Here is a 19700-nt window from a genome sequence, read left to right on the forward strand (position 1 = left end):
TGCCGATGCACCGCCTGTAACCTGGCAGCTGTGGGTGAATCAATCAAGTACTCAGCGTTACTTTCTACTAACATATACTCTCTCCCTGGCCTAGTAGCCGAGGTAATGGCCTCAAAAGCAGTTCTGTCAACCAGAGGCCTCCTATTAATTATGTAGTCCCTCACCTGTGCCGCGGAGATACCTTCCAATGTTTACAGTGTTCCTCTGGCCCAGCGGCTCCGCAGGAGGCTGCTCCTAGTGGCCTAATGTCCCTCTGGCAGCTCAGTCACTTTACATGGAGAGGACCCCATCTGCATCACATAGCTCTAGTCAGCTAGTAGGCTACTTTACTGAACCATAGAGTTACTGTACATGAAGAATCAGACACAGGGGTTTCATTCAAAAAATATGTGTTCATCCACTAAGCCCACACAGAGTTAAATCCCTTTAGGTGAGGAGGGGAGGATGGTAGAGGAGGAGGGGGAGTGAATCTAAATGGGTCACGTGGACCCCCCCCACTAAGTATGCAGTGACGTTTGAGAGCTCAGTCAGTGTAGCGGTGCCTGTCAGCCTGCCTGCCTCTGCCTCTGCTTCCACGCTATAGCTGCTGCTTCTCCTCCCGCTACAGAACAACGGAGCCCAGCCGAGAGGTGAGGAGCTGGACAGAGAGAGGGAGATAGAGAAAGAAAAAGAGGGATGAGTGCTTTCTCCTCGAGACTCAGGATCATGTTCCTCTGCAGCTATCCTCAGAAACCCTGAGTGGAGGGGTTTTTCTCTTTCCCTTTCCCCCTCTCTCAGTCAGACTGCCTAGCAACATGAGGGACTAGACGCAACACTACCACCACAGCTCGGCACAGTGAAGGCTTCTATTTTATTTTCGGACACATTGCATAAGGAAAGTGGGGACAGGAGGAGAGAGAGAGAGAGACCGTTGGAGAGATAGGAAATGAGAGACGGGGGGGGGGGGGGCTGTAGTGCTGAGACAAGGGTTGAAAAGAGGGGAGAAAGAAACCTGAAGTCTTGGTGAGGCAGAGGAGGAGAGGAGAAGACACAGGCTGTGGAACGCACTGTGACAGATGGACGGGTGTGACGCCAACAATAATACATCCAGACCCGGGCGAGGGGGATGTGTGTTGCGTGATTAGGCAGACAGGGTGGAAGTGGACATAACCCCAGATTTCGGAGGAGTGGAGCAGTGATGGCGTGCCGATTGTGTCGACAGACGGCACCAGTGATCACACAGTCCGTTTGCCAGCCACAGGAGGAGGTACAGTACTATATGTCTCATCAGCTCTTGCACTCAACCTCCCCCATGCTCATTATTAATTTACCCACCCCTCCATTCTCCTCTTTCCATCATCCTCCTCTCTCTCTCCCATCCTCCTCTCTTGCTTCACAGAAAATGTGTGGGTGTTAAAATCTCAGTATTGAGGTAAAAAGTGTTGTGAGCGTTATATCTGAGTGTTGATTCCAGTGGGATTGAAATTGACGCCACCTGCGGTGAATAACTGTAGCTCAGTTGGTAGAGCATGGCGCTTGCAATGCCAGGGTTGTGGGTTCGATTCCCACGGGGGGCCAGTATGAAAAAATGTGTGCACTCACTAACTGTAAGTCGCTCTGGATAAGAGTGTCTGCTAAATGACTAAAATGTAAAATGTAATAAATGAAATGTTATTTGAATCAAAGCGGAATACTCGACTGTATTGTGTTAATTTCCATTAACTCCCTGAGTGAAAAATACATGGGAGAGGCCTCATTATTATATTTGCAGGTTGCTTTTTAGAATAGTTTTTTGGTGTATGTTTCTGCTGGACATTGATTGATTAATTGATCTTATACTACACAAAGTAACACTACACCGAATAACATACACTTTTCTAAACTAATCCAATCTGTAAGTGATTGAACTTATTTCACTAATCATTGAGATGGTTTCTCCAGTTTAGATGGTTTAGGTAGTCTCATTTATCATTCCCTACCTTGGTAGTCATTCTAACTGCAGATTGCAGGTGATTAAAAGTTCCAATTGTTAGATAACCTATAGGAATTATATAACACTTTGCAAGCCAGCATTATGTGACTTGTCAATGTGGCCTGCAAACCAGGAGTTTCAGGCTACTGTGTTAGGGTAGAACTAGGCTGTCGAAGTATGGTATTGACAAAATAAGTTATGTATTGTCATAAATAATGTAACTTTAGTTGGTAAACGCTACAGGACTGAAAGCCATCAAATGCAACAAGCTTGTCTCTGTCACTAGCAAACACAGTCATGGGGTGGTACTGGTACCTCTAAAATTCACTTGAAAGGCACCCTGGCAAATAAATATGCAAATAAGGCTTTACACCCTATAATGTTAAAACAACACCCAAAAAGTAGTTACTGTAACACCCCAGGTGTTAATTCCCTGACAATGAGAAAGTGTAAGCATCAGCTCTAATAAAGTGTTAATTTAAGTCAGAATTTGCAACACCCACGTTTTGGACGAAACACTCCTGGGGTGTTAGTTTATCAACACTTTTAAAAGTTTTAGTTTAACACTATTTGAGATTGTCACATATAATTTCTAAGAAAGTGTTACATTGAAAACTGTGGGTGTTAAAATCCCGATAGCAAATTTGCTGTGTTCTATTCCTCCATCCATCTATACAGTGAGGGAAAAAAGTATTTGATCCCCTGCTGATTTAGTACGTTTGCCCACTGACAAAGAAATGATCAGTCTATAATTTTAATGGTAGGTTTATTTGAACAGTGAGAGACAGAATACCAACAAAAAAATCCAGAAAAACGCATGTCAAAAATGTTATTAATTGATTTGCATTTTAATGAAGGAAATAAGTATTTGACCCCCTCTCAATCAGAAAGATTTCTGGCTCCCAGGTGTCTTTTATACAGGTAACGAGCTGAGATTAGGAGCACACTCTTAAAGGGAGTGCTCCTAATCTCAGCTTGTTACCTGTATAAAAGACACCTGTCCACAGAAGCAATCAATCAATCAGATTCCAAACTCTCCACCATGGCCAAGACCAAAGAGCTCTCCAAGGATGTCAGGGACAATATTGTAGACCTACACAAGGCTGGAATGGGCTACAAGACCATTGCCAAGCAGCTTGGTGAGAAGGTGACAACAGTTGGTGTGATTATTCGCAAATGGAAGAAACACAAAATAACTGTAAATCTCCCTCGCCCTGGGGCTCCTTGCAAGATCTCACCTCGTGGAGTTGCAATGATCATGAGAACGGTGAGGAATCAGCCCAGAACTACACGGGAGGATCTTGTCAATGATCTCAAGGCAGCTGGGACCATAGTCACCAAGAAAACAATTGGTAACACACTATGCCGTGAAGGACTGAAATCCTGCAACGCCCGCAAGGTCCCCCTGCTCAAAAAAACACATATACAGGACCGTCTGAAGTTTGCCAATGAACATCTGAATGATTCAGAGGAGAACTGGGTGAAAGTGTTGTGATCAGATGAGATCAAAATCAAGCTCTTTGGCATCAACTCAACTCGCCGTGTTTGGAGGAGGAGGAATGCTGCCTATGACCCCAAGAACACCATCCCCACCATCAAACATGGAGGTGGAAACATTATGCTTGGGGGTGTTTTTCTGCTAAGGGGACAGGACAACTTCACCACATCAAAGGGACGATGGACGGGGCCATGTACCGTCAAATCTTGGGTGAGAACCTCCTTCCCTCAGCCAGGGCATTGAAAATGAGTCAAATAATTATTTCCCTCATAAAAATGCAAATCAATTTATAACATTTTTGACATGCGTTTTTCTGGATTTGTTGGTTGTTATTCTGTCTCTCACTGTTCAAATAAACCTACCATTAAAATGATAGACTGATCATGTCTTTGTCAGTGGGCAAACGTACAAAATCAGCAGGGGATTAAATACTTTTTTCCCTCACTGTATATCCTCTTCCCTCAGTATAGCCAGGCTCACAGCTCTGTCGTTTACAGCCCTCTCAGACCTCTCAAAAACATGACCTGCCTGATCCAGTGATTCATGCTGGCACGCCAGGCAGATCTCATTGATCCAATTCAATTAACACTGGCTCTATCCCCATGCATCATGTCCATCCCACTGACTGGGGAAATTGGCACACTGGCCCAGATGCTTAGGGACAGCTAATTGCTGAGGTGTCCATTTAAAATGCATGGGGTTTGGCTCTTCATCTGGACCTGTACTAAGAAACTTAAATAGGATCACATTTGTTAAGCACCTCATAATTTATTGCAGCAGATTAACCTGCGAGCACACACAAAACCCAACACAGCAGCTTAACCGATGAGACACACACACAACCCAGCACAATGACTTAATGCACAAGATACACACACAACCCAACATAGTGAATTCACCTACGACACACACTCAGACACAACTTAATACAGTGACTCAACTTATGACACACACACAACCCAACACAGCAGCTTCATCGTCAACAAAGATCACTTATTCTCTTTTATTGAAACTATTCTTACCAAGCTGCACCCATTCTGAGGGTTTGCTGAATATCTCACAAATACTAACACAGTATCTGAAAATGCCTCTGAGTTGCTACGCCTGAATGTGATTCGCAGGCATCAGATATGGCTGTGTGTACATCAGATATGGGTTTGTGTACAAGGGGTCTCGGGTGGCCTAAAGTTGACCAGCGCCTAGGCGATGAAATGAAGAAACACCCCGTCAATCCAGTAACATTAGCCCATACACACACAATTTTTCAAGGCCTGCCTTTCCTGCTTGTACTCAAGATTATCCAGATAGACATAGACCAAACAAGCCACAATTGAATCGAGAGAGTGAGAAAGAAAGAAAGAAAGAAAGAAAGAAAGAAAGAAAGAAAGAAAGAAAGAAAGAAAGAAAGAAAGAAAGAAAGAAAGAAAGAAAGAAAGAAAGAAAGAGAAGGTGTACGTTTACCAGAAACCAATGTACAAATAGGCTGGACACATGAAATCTTTAAAAACTCTTTTTCAGATAAAAACTAGTTAATTGCATCCGCCGTGGAGCCCAGTTTCATAATATTACCATATGTCCCAGCTGCTTGCCGTAGTTTTGAAGTAATCACGAAAAAACTGGCCTTATTTTAGGGCATTTTTCACCCTCAGCTCCTATTAGTTCTATTGAGCACCGTGGCACCAACTCGTCTTCCGAATGTTTTATTCCCAGCCCATTGTTCTACGTCACAATGCCTGCTTCGCTATTGATGGCAATGAGACCTGCCCAGGATGAACCAATTGCTGGTAGTTAAAACATCAACAACAACAAAAAATTACTCATGGAACTCTGAGGTCGTCCCATTGTTTCCTATAGGGGAAATATAGGTATGTCTCTATATTTCACCAAATATCTCGCAATGTGTATATTTTATTTTTTTCAAGTCGGGCACCATTTTAATAATGAGAATCTCCTCTTTCTAATCATGTGTCCAGCCTATTTGTATATTGGTTTCTGGTAAACGTACACCTTCCCTCCTCTTTCTTTCTTGGGAGCAATTTCCAAACGCCTGAAGGTACCACGTTCATCTGTATAAACAATATTCGCAAGTATAAACACCATGGGACCACGCAGCCATCAGGCCGCTTAGCAAGGAAGAAGCCACTGCTCCAAAACCGCCATAAAAAAACCAGACTACGGTTTGCAACTGCACATGGGGACAAAGATCATACTTTTTGGAGAAATGTTCTCTGGTGTGATTAAACAAAAATAGAACTGTTTGGCCATAATTACCATCGTTATGTTTGGAGGAAAAGGGGGACGCTTGCAAGCCGAAAAACACCATCCCAACCATGAAGCACGGGGGTGGCAGCTTCATGCTGTGGGGGTGCTTTGCTGCAGGAGGGACTGGTGCACTTCACAAAATAGATGGCATCATGAGGAAGGAAAATGATGCAGATATATTGAAGCAACATCTCAAGACATCAGTCAGGAAGTTAAAGCTTGGTCGTAAATGGGTCTTCCAAATGGACAATGACCCCAAGCATACTTCCAAAGTTGTGGCAAAATGGCATAAGGACAACAAAGTCAAGGTATTGGAGTGGCCATCACAAAGCCCTGACCTCAATCCTGTAGAAAATTTGTGGGCAGAACTGAAGAAGCGTGTGCGAGCAAGGAGGCCTACAAACCTGACTCAATTACACCAGCTCTGTCAGGAGTAATAGGCCAAAATTCACCCAACTTATTGTGGGAAGCTTGTGAAGGCTACCCAAAACGTTTGACCCAAGTTAAACAATTTAAAGGCAATGCTACCAAATAATAATTGAGTGTATGTAAACTTCTGACCAACCGGGAATGTGATGAAATAAATAAAAGCTGAAATAAATCATTCTCTCTACTATTATTCTGACATTTCACATTCTTAAAATAAAGTGGTGATCCAAACAAATTGTCAGGAATTGTGAAAAACCAAGTTTAAATGTATTTGGCAAAGGTGTATGTAAACTTCCAACTTCAACTGTGTATGTGTATATATACAGTGGGGGAAAAAGTATTTAGTCAGCCACCAATTGTGCAAGTTCTCCCACTTAAAAAGATGAGAGAGGCCTGTAATTTTCATCATAGGTACACGTCAACTATGACAGACAAATTGAGAAGAAAAAAAAATCAGAAAATCACATTATAGGATTTTTTATGAATTTATTTGCAAATTATGGTGGAAAATAAGTATTCGGTCACCTACAAACAAGCAAGATTTCTGGCTCTCACAGACCTGTAACAACTTCTTTAAGAGGCTCCTCTGTCCTCCACTCGTTACCTGTATTAATGGCACCTGTTTGAACTTGTTATCAGTATAAAAGACACCTGTCCACAACCTCAAACAGTCACACTCCAAACTCCACTATGGCCAAGACCAAAGAGCTGTCAAATGACACCAGAAACAAAATTGTAGACCTGCACCAGGCTGGGAAGACTGAATCTGCAATAGGTAAGCAGCTTGGTTTGAAGAAATCAACTGTGGGAGCAATTATTAGGAAATGGAAGACATACAAGACCACTGATAATCTCCCTCGATCTGGGGCTCCACGCAAGATCTCACCCCGTGGGGTCAAAATGATCACAAGAACGGTGAGCAAAAATCCCAGAACCACACGGGGGGACCTAGTGAATGACCTGCAGAGAGCTGGGACCAAAGTAACAAAGCCTACCATCAGTAACACACTACGCCGCCAGGGACTCAAATCCTGCAGTGCAGACGTGTCCCCCTGCTTAAGTCAGTACATGTCCAGGCCCGTCTGAAGTTTGCTAGAGTGCATTTGGATGATCCAAAAGAGGATTGGGAGAATGTCATATGGTCAGATGAAACCAAAATATAACTTTTTGGTAAAACTCAACTCGTCGTGTTTGGCGGACAAAGAATGCTGAATTGCATCCAAAGAACACCATACCTACTGTGAAGCATGGGGGTGGAAACATCATGCTTTGGGGCAGTTTTTCTGCAAAGGGACCAGGACGACTGATCAGTGTAAAGGAAAAAATGAATGGGGCCATGTGTCGTGAGATTTTGAGTAAAAAACCTCCTTCCATCAGCAAGGGCATTGAAGATGAAACGTGGCTGGGTCTTTCAGCATGACAATGATCCCAAACACACCGCCCGGGCAACGAAGGAGTGGCTTCGTAAGAAGCATTTCAAGGTCCTGGAGTGGCCTAGCCAGTCTCCAGATCTCAACCTCATAGAAAATCTTTGGAGGGAGTTGAAAGTCCGTGTTGCCCAGCGACAGCCCCAAAACATCACTGCTCTAGAGGAGATCTGCATGGAGGAATGGGCCAAAATACCAGCAACAGTGTGTGAAAACCTTGTGAAGATTTACAGAAAACGTTTGACCTGTGTCATTGCCAACAAAGGGTATATAACAAAGTATTGAGAAACTTTTGTTATTGACCAAATACTTATTTTCCACCATAATTTGCAAATAAATTCATTAAAAATCCTACAATGTGATTTTCTGGAGAAAAAAAATCTCGTTTTGTCTGTCATAGTTGACGTGTACCTATGATGAAAATTACAGGCCTCTCTCATCTTTTTAAGTGGGAGAACTTGCACAATTGGTGGCTGACTAAATACTTTTTTCCCCCTCTGTATATATATATATATATATATATATATATATATATATATATATATATACATACATACACATACATATCCTTAAAAAAAATATATTTCCCTCTATTACTTTCCAACTCCACCACCCCTTCCCTAATTGGAGTAAACTAGTGAACAACAATGCTTAGGCCTCTACTTCCAGCTTATACATACTATATACATTTTATGGACACAGTCAATTTTACAATAATTATATTTTGTTTGTATTTACTCCTGAACTTCCTCTACCCTCAACCTCTCCGCTCATTTTCATGATGTCCATCCGGTTTGCTTCTATATACCATATCTTTCTAACTGTGTTCTTTCACAAAAGCTCTCAACCTATAACCTACAGTATGTACTTATTATGGACACAGTATGCTTACATTATTAGTTAGGCAAGTTTATTGCTTCTTTAATCAGCACAATCGTTTTCAGCTGGCTAACATAAATGGTTTTCTAATGATCAATTAGCCTTTTAAAATGATACACTTGGATTAGAAACACAACGTGCCATTGGAACACAGGACTGATGGTTGCTGATAATGGGCCTTTGTACGTCTATGTAGATATTCCATGAAAAATCTGCCATTTCCAGCTACAATAGCCATTTACAACATTAACAATGTCTACACTGTATTTCTGATCAATTTTATGTTATTTTAATGGCTAACAAAATTGCTTTTCTTTCGAAAACAAGGACATTTCTAAGTGACCCCAAACTTTTGAAAGGTAGTGTATATATTGTTTAGCTGGAATTGAATGTTCTTATACTGTATATTTGACTGTGATATGTGGTTGTCTCACCTCGCTCTGGATAAGAGCAACTACTAAATGAATAAACAGAAATACTTTATTTACATAAGTATTCAGACCCTTTGCTATGACACTCAAAATTGAGCTCAGTTGCATCCTGTTTCCATTGGTCATCTTTTGAGATCTTTCTACAACTTGACTGGAGTCCACCTGTGGTAAATACAATTGATTGGACGTGATTTGGAAAGGCACAAACCTGTCTATATAAGGTCCCACAGTTGACAGTGCATGTCAGAGCAAAATACAAGCCATGAAGTCGAATGAATTGTCCTTAGAGCTCCGAGACAGGATTGTGTCGAGGCACAGATCTTGGGAAGGGTAACAAAAGATTTCTGTAGCATTGAAGGTCCCCAAGAACACAGTGGCCTCCATCATTCTTAAATGGGAGAAGTTTGGAACCACCAAGACTTTTCCTAGAGCTGGCTGCCCGGCCAAACTGAGCAATAGGGGGAGAAGGGCCTTGGTCTGGGAGGTGACCAAGAACCCGATGGTCACTCTGACAGAGCTCTAGAGTTCTGTGGAGATGGGAGAACTTCCAGAGGACAACCATCTCTGCAACACTCCACCAATCAGGCCATAATGGTAGAATGGCCAGATGGATGCCACTCCTCAGAAAAAAGCCACATGATAGCCCACTTGGAGTTTGCTAAAATGCACCTAAAGGACTTTCAGACCATGAGAAACAAGATTCTCTGGTCTGATGAAACCAAGATGCCAAGCATCACGTTTGGAGGAAACCTGGCACCATCCCTTCGGTGAAGCATGGTTGTGGCAGCATCATGCTGTGGGGATGTTTTTCAGCGGCAGGGACTGGGAGACTAGTCAGGATTGAGGGAAAGATGAACGGAGCAAAGTACAGAGAGATCCTTGATAGAAACCTGCTCCAGAGCGCTCAGGACCTAAGACTGGGGTGAAGGTTCACCTTCCAACAGGACAATGACCCAAGCATACAGCCAAGACAATGCAGGAGTGGCTTTGGGACAAGTCTCTGAATGTCCTTGAGTGGCCCAGCCAGAGCCCGCACTTGAACCCGATCGAACATCTCTAGAGATTCTGAAAAAAGCTTTGCAGCAACGCTCCCCATCCAACCTGACAGAGCTTGAGTGGATCTGCAGAGAAGAATGGGAGAAACTCCCCAAATACAGGTGGTCCAAGCTTGTAGCGTCATACAAAATAAATATTGAGGCTGTAATCGCTGCAAAAGGTGCATCAACAAAGTACTGAGTAAAGGGTCTGAATACTTATGTACAGAGGCTTGCGAAATTATTCACCGCCCTTGGTATTTTTCCCATTTTGTTGCCTTACAACCTGCCTTGAGGGGGGTTGTATCATTTGATTTACACAACATGCCTACCACTTTGAAGATGCAAAATATTTTTTATTGTGGAACAAACAAGAAATAAGACAAAAAAACATACAACTTGAGCGTGCATAACTATTTACCCCCACAAAGTCAATACTTTCTAGATCCACCTTTTGCAGCAATTACAGCTGCAAATCTCTTGGGGTATGTCGCTATAATCTTGGCACATCTAGCCACTAGGATTTTTGCCCATTCATCAAGACAACACTGCTCCAGCTCCTTCAAGTTGGATGGGTTCCGCTGGTGTACAGCAATCTTTAAGTCATACCACAGATTCTCAATTGGATTGAGGTCTGGGCTTTAACTAGGCCATTCCAAGACATTTAAATGTTTCCCCTTAAACCACTCGAGTGTTGCTTTAGCAGTATGCTTAGGGTCATTGTCCTTCTGGAAGGGGATTCTCCGTCCCAGTCTCAAATCTCTGGAAGACTGAAACAGGTTTCCCTCTTGAGAATTTCCCTGTATTTAGCGAAACAAGTTATTCTTTTCATTTCACTTCACCAATTTGGACTATTTTGTGTATGTTCATTACATGAAATCCAAATAAAAATCAATTTAAATTACAGGTTGTAATGCAACAAAATAGGAGAAATGCCAAGGGGGATGAGTACTTTTGGAAGGCACTGTAAATGTAATATTTCCGCTTTTTATTTTTAATAAATTTTAGTAAAAAATCTAAAAACCTATTTTTGCTTTGTCATTATGAGGTATTGTGTGAAGATTATTGAAGGAAAAAAATGATTTAACGCATTTTAGAATAAGGCTGTAACGTAACAAAATGTGTAAAAAGTCAAGGGGTCTGAATACTTTCCGAATGCACTGTATATAGTATTTTGCAAACATGATTATTTGTCTCTCTGAAATGAAATTATCAAGTGATAGATTTCAAACAAATACATGTCTGTCATTGAACAACCCCATGCAATGATTAGATACTGATAAAACATCACCAATCTTTAAACAATAAAAGCTAATTTACCTACATTTCAGAAAATTTAGATATAGTGGTTTGGAAAGAAACTCTTCATTGAGACATTTAGGCCTTGGTGTTCTATTAGATATCACCATTTAATGGTGTCTATCATTAGGTGTGATTTGAGGCGCATCAGTCGTTAGCTGGATTCAAATATTCTCATGCAGTCTTTGATATTTTTCACTGCGGTGGAACTACTGGGGCCTCAAATAGCACCACTGTAACTAATTGGCTGGTGTGGAAGTGACAGTGATGGGAGACAAGGAAATACATTAATGAAGCACCACGTTCGGCAGAATCACTGAAATATCAAAAGGGATGCCGGCCTGATACCTAATCCGACGGTGTGAAATTGTCACTTGATTAGACAACAGTGTAATCATACCACATACAACACGTCAACATCTCCTCTCCTGCAGATAAACTACATGTGTCTGCATGTGTGTGCGCTCCCATGTGTGCATACTGCACTAGACTTACGAGCATTGGATTTGCTCTGATGTAAAGTGTGTTAACCTTTAAAGCAAAGCCAGCCTTGGCCTCTCTCATTCTGCTGTAATTGCCTGCCCAGGGTAAGCACATTCTGCTCAAAAGGTTAGCATGCTCCCATCCAGTTGTCGTAACGAATGAGTAAACACTCTCTCCCTCTCTCTCCCCCTCTCTCACTCACTCACCAACTCACTCACAGCATTACACATCATAACACAAAATAACACACTGCATTTTTTGTTGTGCCGGAACACAACAAGCGCTAATAAACAAACAAACAAACAAACTGAAAATAAGACAGAAAGAAAGGGAAGAAGAATTTCAGGAACTGAGCTGTTTTGTCTCAATTATATGGAGAGAAATGTAGCCACCTCAGCCTGCCAATATCTGTCAGCATGTTTGTGTGTGTGAGTGTGTGTATATGCCTGTGTATTTGTGTGTACACAGAGAGAGAGAGCTGGCAGGGTGGCCTCTCTCCAGGCAGGCAGAGAGGCAGGCAGGCTAGGTATTGATAAGCTGGAGGCGCAAGGTGAATGGCGGATGAAGGCTGATATCACCGGCGGCTGGCTGGGTCTCCTGCAACAGTGCTTGCTGGGGCCTGAAAATTCATTTTGACAGATGCATCTCCGCCCCGGCTGATGAGGCATGGAGTGGCAGGGGGCTGATGGCACATGCTCACCAGAGCGGCGTAGAGCGGAGTTAGCCAACGTCATGTTGTGCTAACCTGCAATTTATACTTCCGCCCCTGGCATTAAAGCAGGCTGATGATATGCAAGAGGCGCCCCCTACCATCCTACCATCCCATTCTACCTCCATCATCACCAGCCCACAAGCCCTAAGGAGTTTACATACAGTACTAGAAACAGACATATGCTTCATTTTACTGCCCTGCTATACACGATATATACAAAAGTATGTGGACACCACTTCAATGTAGTGGAATCGGCTATTTCAGCCACACCCATTGCTGACAGGTATATAAAATTGAGCACATAGCCATGCATTCTCCATAGACAAACATTGGCAGTAGAATGGCCTTACTGAAGAGCTCAGTGACTTTCAACGTGGCACCGTCATAGGATGCCACCTTTCCAACAAGTCAGTTACTCAAATTTCTGCCCTGCTAGAGCTGACCCGGTCAACTGTAAGTGCTGTTATTGTGAAGTGGAAACGTCTAGGAGCAACAAAGGTTCAGCCGCGAAGTGGTAGGCCACATAAGATCTCAGAGCGGATCGCTGAGTGCGAAGTGCGTAGCGCGTAAAAATCGCCTGTCCTCAGTTGTAACACTCACTACCGAGTTCCAAATTGCCTCTGGAAGCAACATCAGCACAAGAACTGTTCGTCAGAAAAGATTTGCTTACAATTCCGTAGCATTATTTTATATTAATTTTATAGTATGAAGAATACCATTGAACATAGCTGAATAAAATAGAAAGGATATTTTCTCCAAACGATTTGAGGGAGTGCGCACATGCAGCTATTCTGTGTTGAGCGGTTAACAAAGAAACAGGTACTCCTATATGCTTAATTTAGAGTTATTTATGTAACTTCAGTTGTGATATAAATGTTGGGCTATATGTTTAGATTTTTAATACATTCTAAGGCTATGATGATTTGAAAAAAGTTGCGTGAAAGGCATGAGCTCTTCTTTGTTTTTTGCGCAGGCTGTACAGTCTTCATCACAATTTGACAAGCACTTGATAATGCCTCGGATTTCCCAGCAGCATCCCCTTTGTGTGGCCATAATCCCCCTAGAAAACCAATGCCTTTTGTGTCCAGCGGCCGTTATGCCCTTGGACTGAATTTATAATTCCCTTCTCCCCGCTGCATGCCGAAGCACCTCTCACTCACATGGCTCTCAGTCCCGTGATCGGGTCTTCCTCACAGGATACAAGTGAAGACAGACACATCTGCGACTCAGCTGCACACGTCCTTATCCAATTCCGAGGAGCATATTGACCATATTGGAAGAATTGTCCACATTTACTTTTCGTCAGCCAACAAGATGAGTAGGCTTAACGAACAGCAAAAGCACTATCCTATGTCAATCTACCATACCCCATAGTTAAACAATTGACCTATTCTGTGCGATAAATAAATATTCCAAACATAGTCCAGGACAGTTGTGGGATGCGATCCCAAATTAATACAACCACTAGCATCAAAAAACCTGTTTTAAGCAATAAGCCTGACGCAACAGATGAGACAGTTTAGCTTAAAATGTTGATGAACTATTAGGCTATTTCTTCACATTATACGCGTAGCAATGCACAAACGGCAGTAGGCTATAAGCCAGAATGTTCCATTAGCAGGAAAACACCATTATCAAAAGTGACCACAAATGCGATTATGCATTTAATGCTTATATTGGTGCATTTTTATGGTGAAAATGAACTGCGACGTGATTCTCCGCCCATGTAGGCAGCCTAGTGTATTTAAATGAGACAACACATACTAGGTGCACTTGAACGTTCACACCCAACTGGAGAGTAGAGGTAGGTTACTGAAGTTGATGTTGACATGCTTTTTATGCTACTGAGACAGTTTGTGGAGACAATGGCCTTGTTGGGTCGGCTGTTAATATGTAAGAGCCTCCCTACCACCTAACTCTACTTTCACCATCCCTTTTCACCAGTCTAGCTCTCTGGAGTTTTCACGCATAAAGCTATGCTTTGTTTCACAGTCCTGCTCAGTTGTTGGTTACCTAGTTATTGAGAAATTACATAATAACAAAGTAGTTGGTTCTTCAAACAATTCAGCATAATAGAGAACTAATTGATGTCGAATGGAACATAGCACTGGTTGTTTAAATGACTCCCAAAGAAAGAGGACAGCTGGTCATTACGTAATTGTTAAGTAATTACTGTTTTACCGTGCAATTTTTACTATGGGCATACCAGGAAGTAGACTGCAAAGCAAAACACAACTGACATAAAATTCTCAGAAGGCCCCTGCATAACATTATACTGTAGACATAGAAATATAATATATTCTATTGGATTCTATTTCTTTGACTGTACATTACTCATGCAGTGCAGCAGAGGGGTTTCATATTTGAATAGATTAGTCATTCTGATTTAATTTGATCATCCGCCACTAAGAATAGATGGAAAATGCAAAGAAACAACAAAACACAAATTCAAAGCTGAATAATTTTAAATAACCTTTGCTCCTCCTCATGAGGATATAGTAAAATCTCTACAATTTAAACAGTTGACATACAAATGGCTCAACGCCATACAATTCCACAGTAGTAGACAAAATTCTGAAAAATTTCCAAGCCTGTTTCTCTGTTCTGTCTTCCCAGATAAGAGAGGTGATCCACTGAGGAGGCGACTCCAGTCTCTGATCTGAAGGAGCCCGTACCTGGAGCATGATCCTTGGTGTGTCTGCAGAGCCAGTGAAGAGCCTGGGACCTGCCTCTATGGCCACTGAGTCAGCACCCTCCTAGCTCTGCCAGGGGACCCAAGAATCCCCCTGCGGGACGCAAGAATCCCCCTGCTAGCTCCGCAAGGGGGCTCACATATCACCCTACTAGCTCTGCCAGAGGGCTCAACCATCCCACTCCTAGCTCTGTGTGGGGCCTCAAGCAACCCCTTTCTAGCTCTGCCAGGGAGCCTTGTACATCCCCTACTAGGTCCGCCAGGGGGCTCACTCCCACCCGTCTGCCAGCTCAGATAACCCTCTTGCTGTTGGCAAACACATGTTTGACGTGATCGAATGTGACCGCCGCCGCACCATCCAGAGCAGCAGCAGCCCTCTGATCCCCCTGCCAGCTGATCCACCATGCAGTGGAGACGGCGACACTGCTGCCCCATCAAGATGACCTGGACCATGAAGCGCTCGCTCTTCCGGACCCATGTGGCAGGTCTCCTGTCCCTGGCCCTCCTCTTCACCCTCTTCCTCTTCTTCAGCCACCAGGACTGGCTGCCGGGCCGGACCGGGCCCCGTGACAACCCCCTGGCCTACACCGTTAGGGGCTTCCGCACGGCCAAGGCCGAGGCAAACCAGAGCCTGAGTCTGAAGAGCCTGTGGAGGGAGACAGGTTTTGTGCCTCCCAAGCCCCAGCTTAACCTCAGCTCCCAGCAGGCTGAGGGTGGCGGTGGTGGGGGAGCCATGGTGGGCGTAACGGGTCTGGAGAACTCGATGAGCGCCAACAACAGTTTACAGCAGGAGATGGGCGTGGGAGGGAGGCTCAATGCCCAGCCCTACCGCTACATCCTCAACGAGCCCTTCAAGTGCCGGGACAGCACCCCGTTCTTGGTGCTGCTGATCGCTGCAGAGCCAGGCCAGGCAGACGCCAGGAACGCCATTCGGCAGACATGGAGCAACGAGAGCGTGGCCATGGGCCTAGGTTTCGTCCGACTCTTCATGCTGGGTCTAGGGCGGAGCTCGGACAGGTACACCCAGACCGCCATCGAGGAGGAGAGCCGGGTCTACCATGACATCATCCAGCAGGACTATCAGGACACATACTACAACCTCACCATCAAAACCCTGATGGGCATGAACTGGGTGGCCTGCCACTGCCCGCAGGCACACTACGTCATGAAGACAGACAGTGACATGTTTGTCAACACAGAGTATCTCATCCAGAAGTTGCTGAAGCCCGAGCTCCCGCCCAGACAGAGCTACTTCACTGGCTATCTAATGAGGGGCTACGCGCCCAACCGCAACAAGGACAGCAAGTGGTACATGCCTCCAGAGCTGTACCCTAGTGAGAGGTACCCCATCTTCTGCTCGGGAACCGGGTATGTGTTCTCTGGGGACATGGCGGAGAGGATCTATCAGGCGTCTCTGAGCATACGGAGGCTGCACCTGGAGGACGTTTACGTGGGCATCTGCCTGGCCAAGCTCCGCATCGACCCCACGCCGCCGCCCAACGAGTTCCTCTTCAACCACTGGAGGGTGTCCTACTCCAGCTGTAAGTACAGCCACCTCATCACCTCCCACCAGTTCCAGCCCAACGAACTGGTCAAGTACTGGAACCACCTGCAGACCAACAAGCACAACGCGTGCATCAACATGGCCAAGGAAAGGAACGGGAGGTATAGACACAGGAAGTATCATGCAGAGACACCTCAGTGATGCTAACTCTACTTACTGTTGGAAGTCTGGACAGGAAGACAAAATGGAAAGGAAGCAGACTAGAGGAAGGGCTGGATCTAGAAAGGGCATGTTAAGAGAGCTCAGCACTATACACTGTCTGGGAAAGAGCACAGTGTTTTTGGTATTGTGTACAGTCGATTAAAACTATTTTTTTAATTTGAGAGAGATGTTATTTATTGTAAACCTGTTAAACTCTTTTTAAAAGGGCAGTGATGTTCCATGTTTACGTGCAATATGAAGCATGCACACAAAAAAAATCTAAAAAACAAAGTGGGGATTCTGCCACTTTCAGGTGCAAATACAATGATCAGAAGAGACATGGCCAGTGGTTGATGAGGTTTTGTTACACAACAGGTAGGTCACTAACTGTGGGGACAATTCTATCAAAGAACTATAAACAATTAATAATATAAAGACTATTTACATGGGATGGGAAAAGCGAAAGAGAAAAATGTATCACTACCTACAAAAAATTATGAATATATTTATGATGTGGACCAGTAATGCTGCCCTTATTCTCAATGTTTACTTTACAGAATTATCATAAAATATGAATTAAAAGGGTTTAACTGTCAGTATATTTTATTTACAACCAAGTTGAAAGCACTCAGAATCACAGCTGAGATTGTATTTTCTAAAGCTTTACATTGATTATGACGAGTCTGCACATGAGCAGATGTGCAATGAAATGAATAACAATTAAATGTATTGAATTTTTCAGGTTTCTTTTGCTTTTGTTGTTTGTAATTTTGGGCCTCACTTGAAGCGGTCTATCTTCCATTCAACATTATACACCAACTCCTAATTTTGCCATTCCGCAGTCACCATCCATTTGACAGATACAGTGCAAAATGTGAGTCAAAACTTTCCAGGATCTGAATCAGACGGGATATGTGAAAACCTACTCACTGATGAGAGAGAAATATATGAGTACCATACTGTTTTCTCTCACACGGAGGGAATGATGAAAAAAGTTTGAGTGATAACACTTTGATTAGATTTTAATTAGAAATTAATTCTCATAACTTTGAAGGGTTGTTTAGTGTTTACTCCAGATGGGCCAGAACTGTGCGATGTTCTGTGGGGTTTGTTATGTATTAAATGTCTTCACACTCCACTGCTCAGGGTCAGCAGTTAAAAGATCATACATAACTGGTTGAATTGGTGGACGATTCGGAATGGCCCCGTATAACTACACAGTAATCAAATTGAATTTATGCATAGCGAACTGGAGCCACTATATCGGCAAAGTTTATTGCACATCTGTCCTTCTCGTTTTAATCAGCCATACATTTGGGTCATTTTGTTTATTGAGCTGTGTAAAAGTTAAAAGTTCACAACGCAACATACATACAGTGGGGGAAAAAAATATTTAGTCAGCCACCAATTGTGCAAGTTCTCCCACTTAAAAAGATGAGAGAGGCCTGTAACTTTCATCATAGGTACACGTCAACTATGTACGAAAAAATCCAGAAAATCACATTGTAGATTTTTATGAATTTTTTTGCAAATTATGGTGGAAAATAAGTATTTGGTCACCTACAAACAAGCAAGATTTCTGGCTCTCACAGACCTGTAACTTCTTCTTTAAGAGGCTCCTCTGTCCTCCACTCGTTATCTGTATTAATGGCACATGTTTGAACTTATCAGTATAAAAGACACCTGTCCACAACCTCAAACAGTCACACTCCAAACTCCACTATGGCCAAGACCAAAGAGCTGTCAAAGGACACCAGAAACAAAATTGTAGACCTGCACCAGGCTGGGAAGACTGAATCTGCAAAAGGTAAGCAGCTTGGTTTGAAGAGATCAACTGTGGGAGCAATTATTAGGAAATGGAAGACATACAAGATCACTGATAATCTCCCTCGATCTGGGGCTCCACGCAAGATCTCACCCCGTGGGGTCAAAATGATCACAAGAACGGTGAGCAAAAAGGACGACTGATCCGTGTAAAGGAAAGAATGAATGGGGCCATGTATCGTGAGATTTTGAGTGAAAACCTCCTTCCATCAGCAAGGAAATTGAAGATGAAACGTGGCTGGGTCTTTCAGCATGACAATGATCCCAAACACACCGCCCGGGCAACGAAGGAGTGGCTTCGTGAGAAGCATTTCAAGGTCCTGGAGTGGCCTAGCCAGTCTCCAGATCTCAACCCCATAGAAAATCTTTGGAGGGAGTTGAAAGTCCGTGTTGCCCAGCGACAGCCCCAAAACATCACTGCTCTAGAGGAGATCTGCATGGAGGAATGGGCCAAAATACCAGCAACAGTGTGTGAAAACCTTGTGAAGACTTACAGAAAACGTTTGACCTGTGCTTAAGATTTAAAGTATTGAGAAATTTTGTTATTGACAAATACTTATTTTCCACCTTAATTTGCATACAATGTGATTTTCTGGAGAAAAAAAATTTTACCTAGATGACAATTACAGGCCTCTCATCTTTTAAGTGGGAGAACTTGCACAATTGGTGGCTGACTAAATACTTTTTTCCCCAGTGTACGTTGGGGTCCGAAATGATTGACAAATAAAGATGAGTAATAATGACTATATAAAATAAATACATCAAATAATGTATGCTCAAAAAAAATGGGAAATTATATTATTTTATAAAAACATTAATTTTGTTTAGCAAGTAATACTTTATTTTGTTTTTTTAAAGGTAGGGGTCAAAATCATTGACATCCTTAAAGATTCTTATAAATAAAATAGTCAAAAGTGTAGTATTTTGTCCCATATTCTTAGCATGCAATGAACACATCAAGCTTGTGACTCTTGAAACTTGTTGGATGCATTTGCAGTTCGTTTTGGTTGTGTTTCAGATTATTTTGTGTCCTATAGAAATGAATAGTAAATAATGTATTGTGTCATTTTGGAG

The 19700-nt window shown here is 43.0% G+C and overlaps 1 protein-coding gene across 1 annotated transcript; it reads left to right on the plus strand.

Moving 5' to 3' along the window:
• The first annotated feature begins 528 nt into the window (after positions 1 to 528).
• Positions 529 to 17540, plus strand: LOC121540417 (beta-1,3-galactosyltransferase 2-like). Its single transcript, XM_041849271.2, has 2 exons — positions 529 to 1246; positions 15022 to 17540. Exon 2 carries the CDS (start codon positions 15501 to 15503, stop codon positions 16800 to 16802), a length of 1302 nt encoding a protein of 433 aa, XP_041705205.1. The 5' UTR covers positions 529 to 1246; positions 15022 to 15500; the 3' UTR covers positions 16803 to 17540.
• The last annotated feature ends 2160 nt before the right edge of the window (positions 17541 to 19700 follow it).

This window comes from Coregonus clupeaformis, chromosome 26 (genome assembly GCF_020615455.1).
Source record: "Coregonus clupeaformis isolate EN_2021a chromosome 26, ASM2061545v1, whole genome shotgun sequence".
In the NCBI taxonomy this organism is placed as follows: Eukaryota; Metazoa; Chordata; class Actinopteri; order Salmoniformes; family Salmonidae; genus Coregonus; species Coregonus clupeaformis.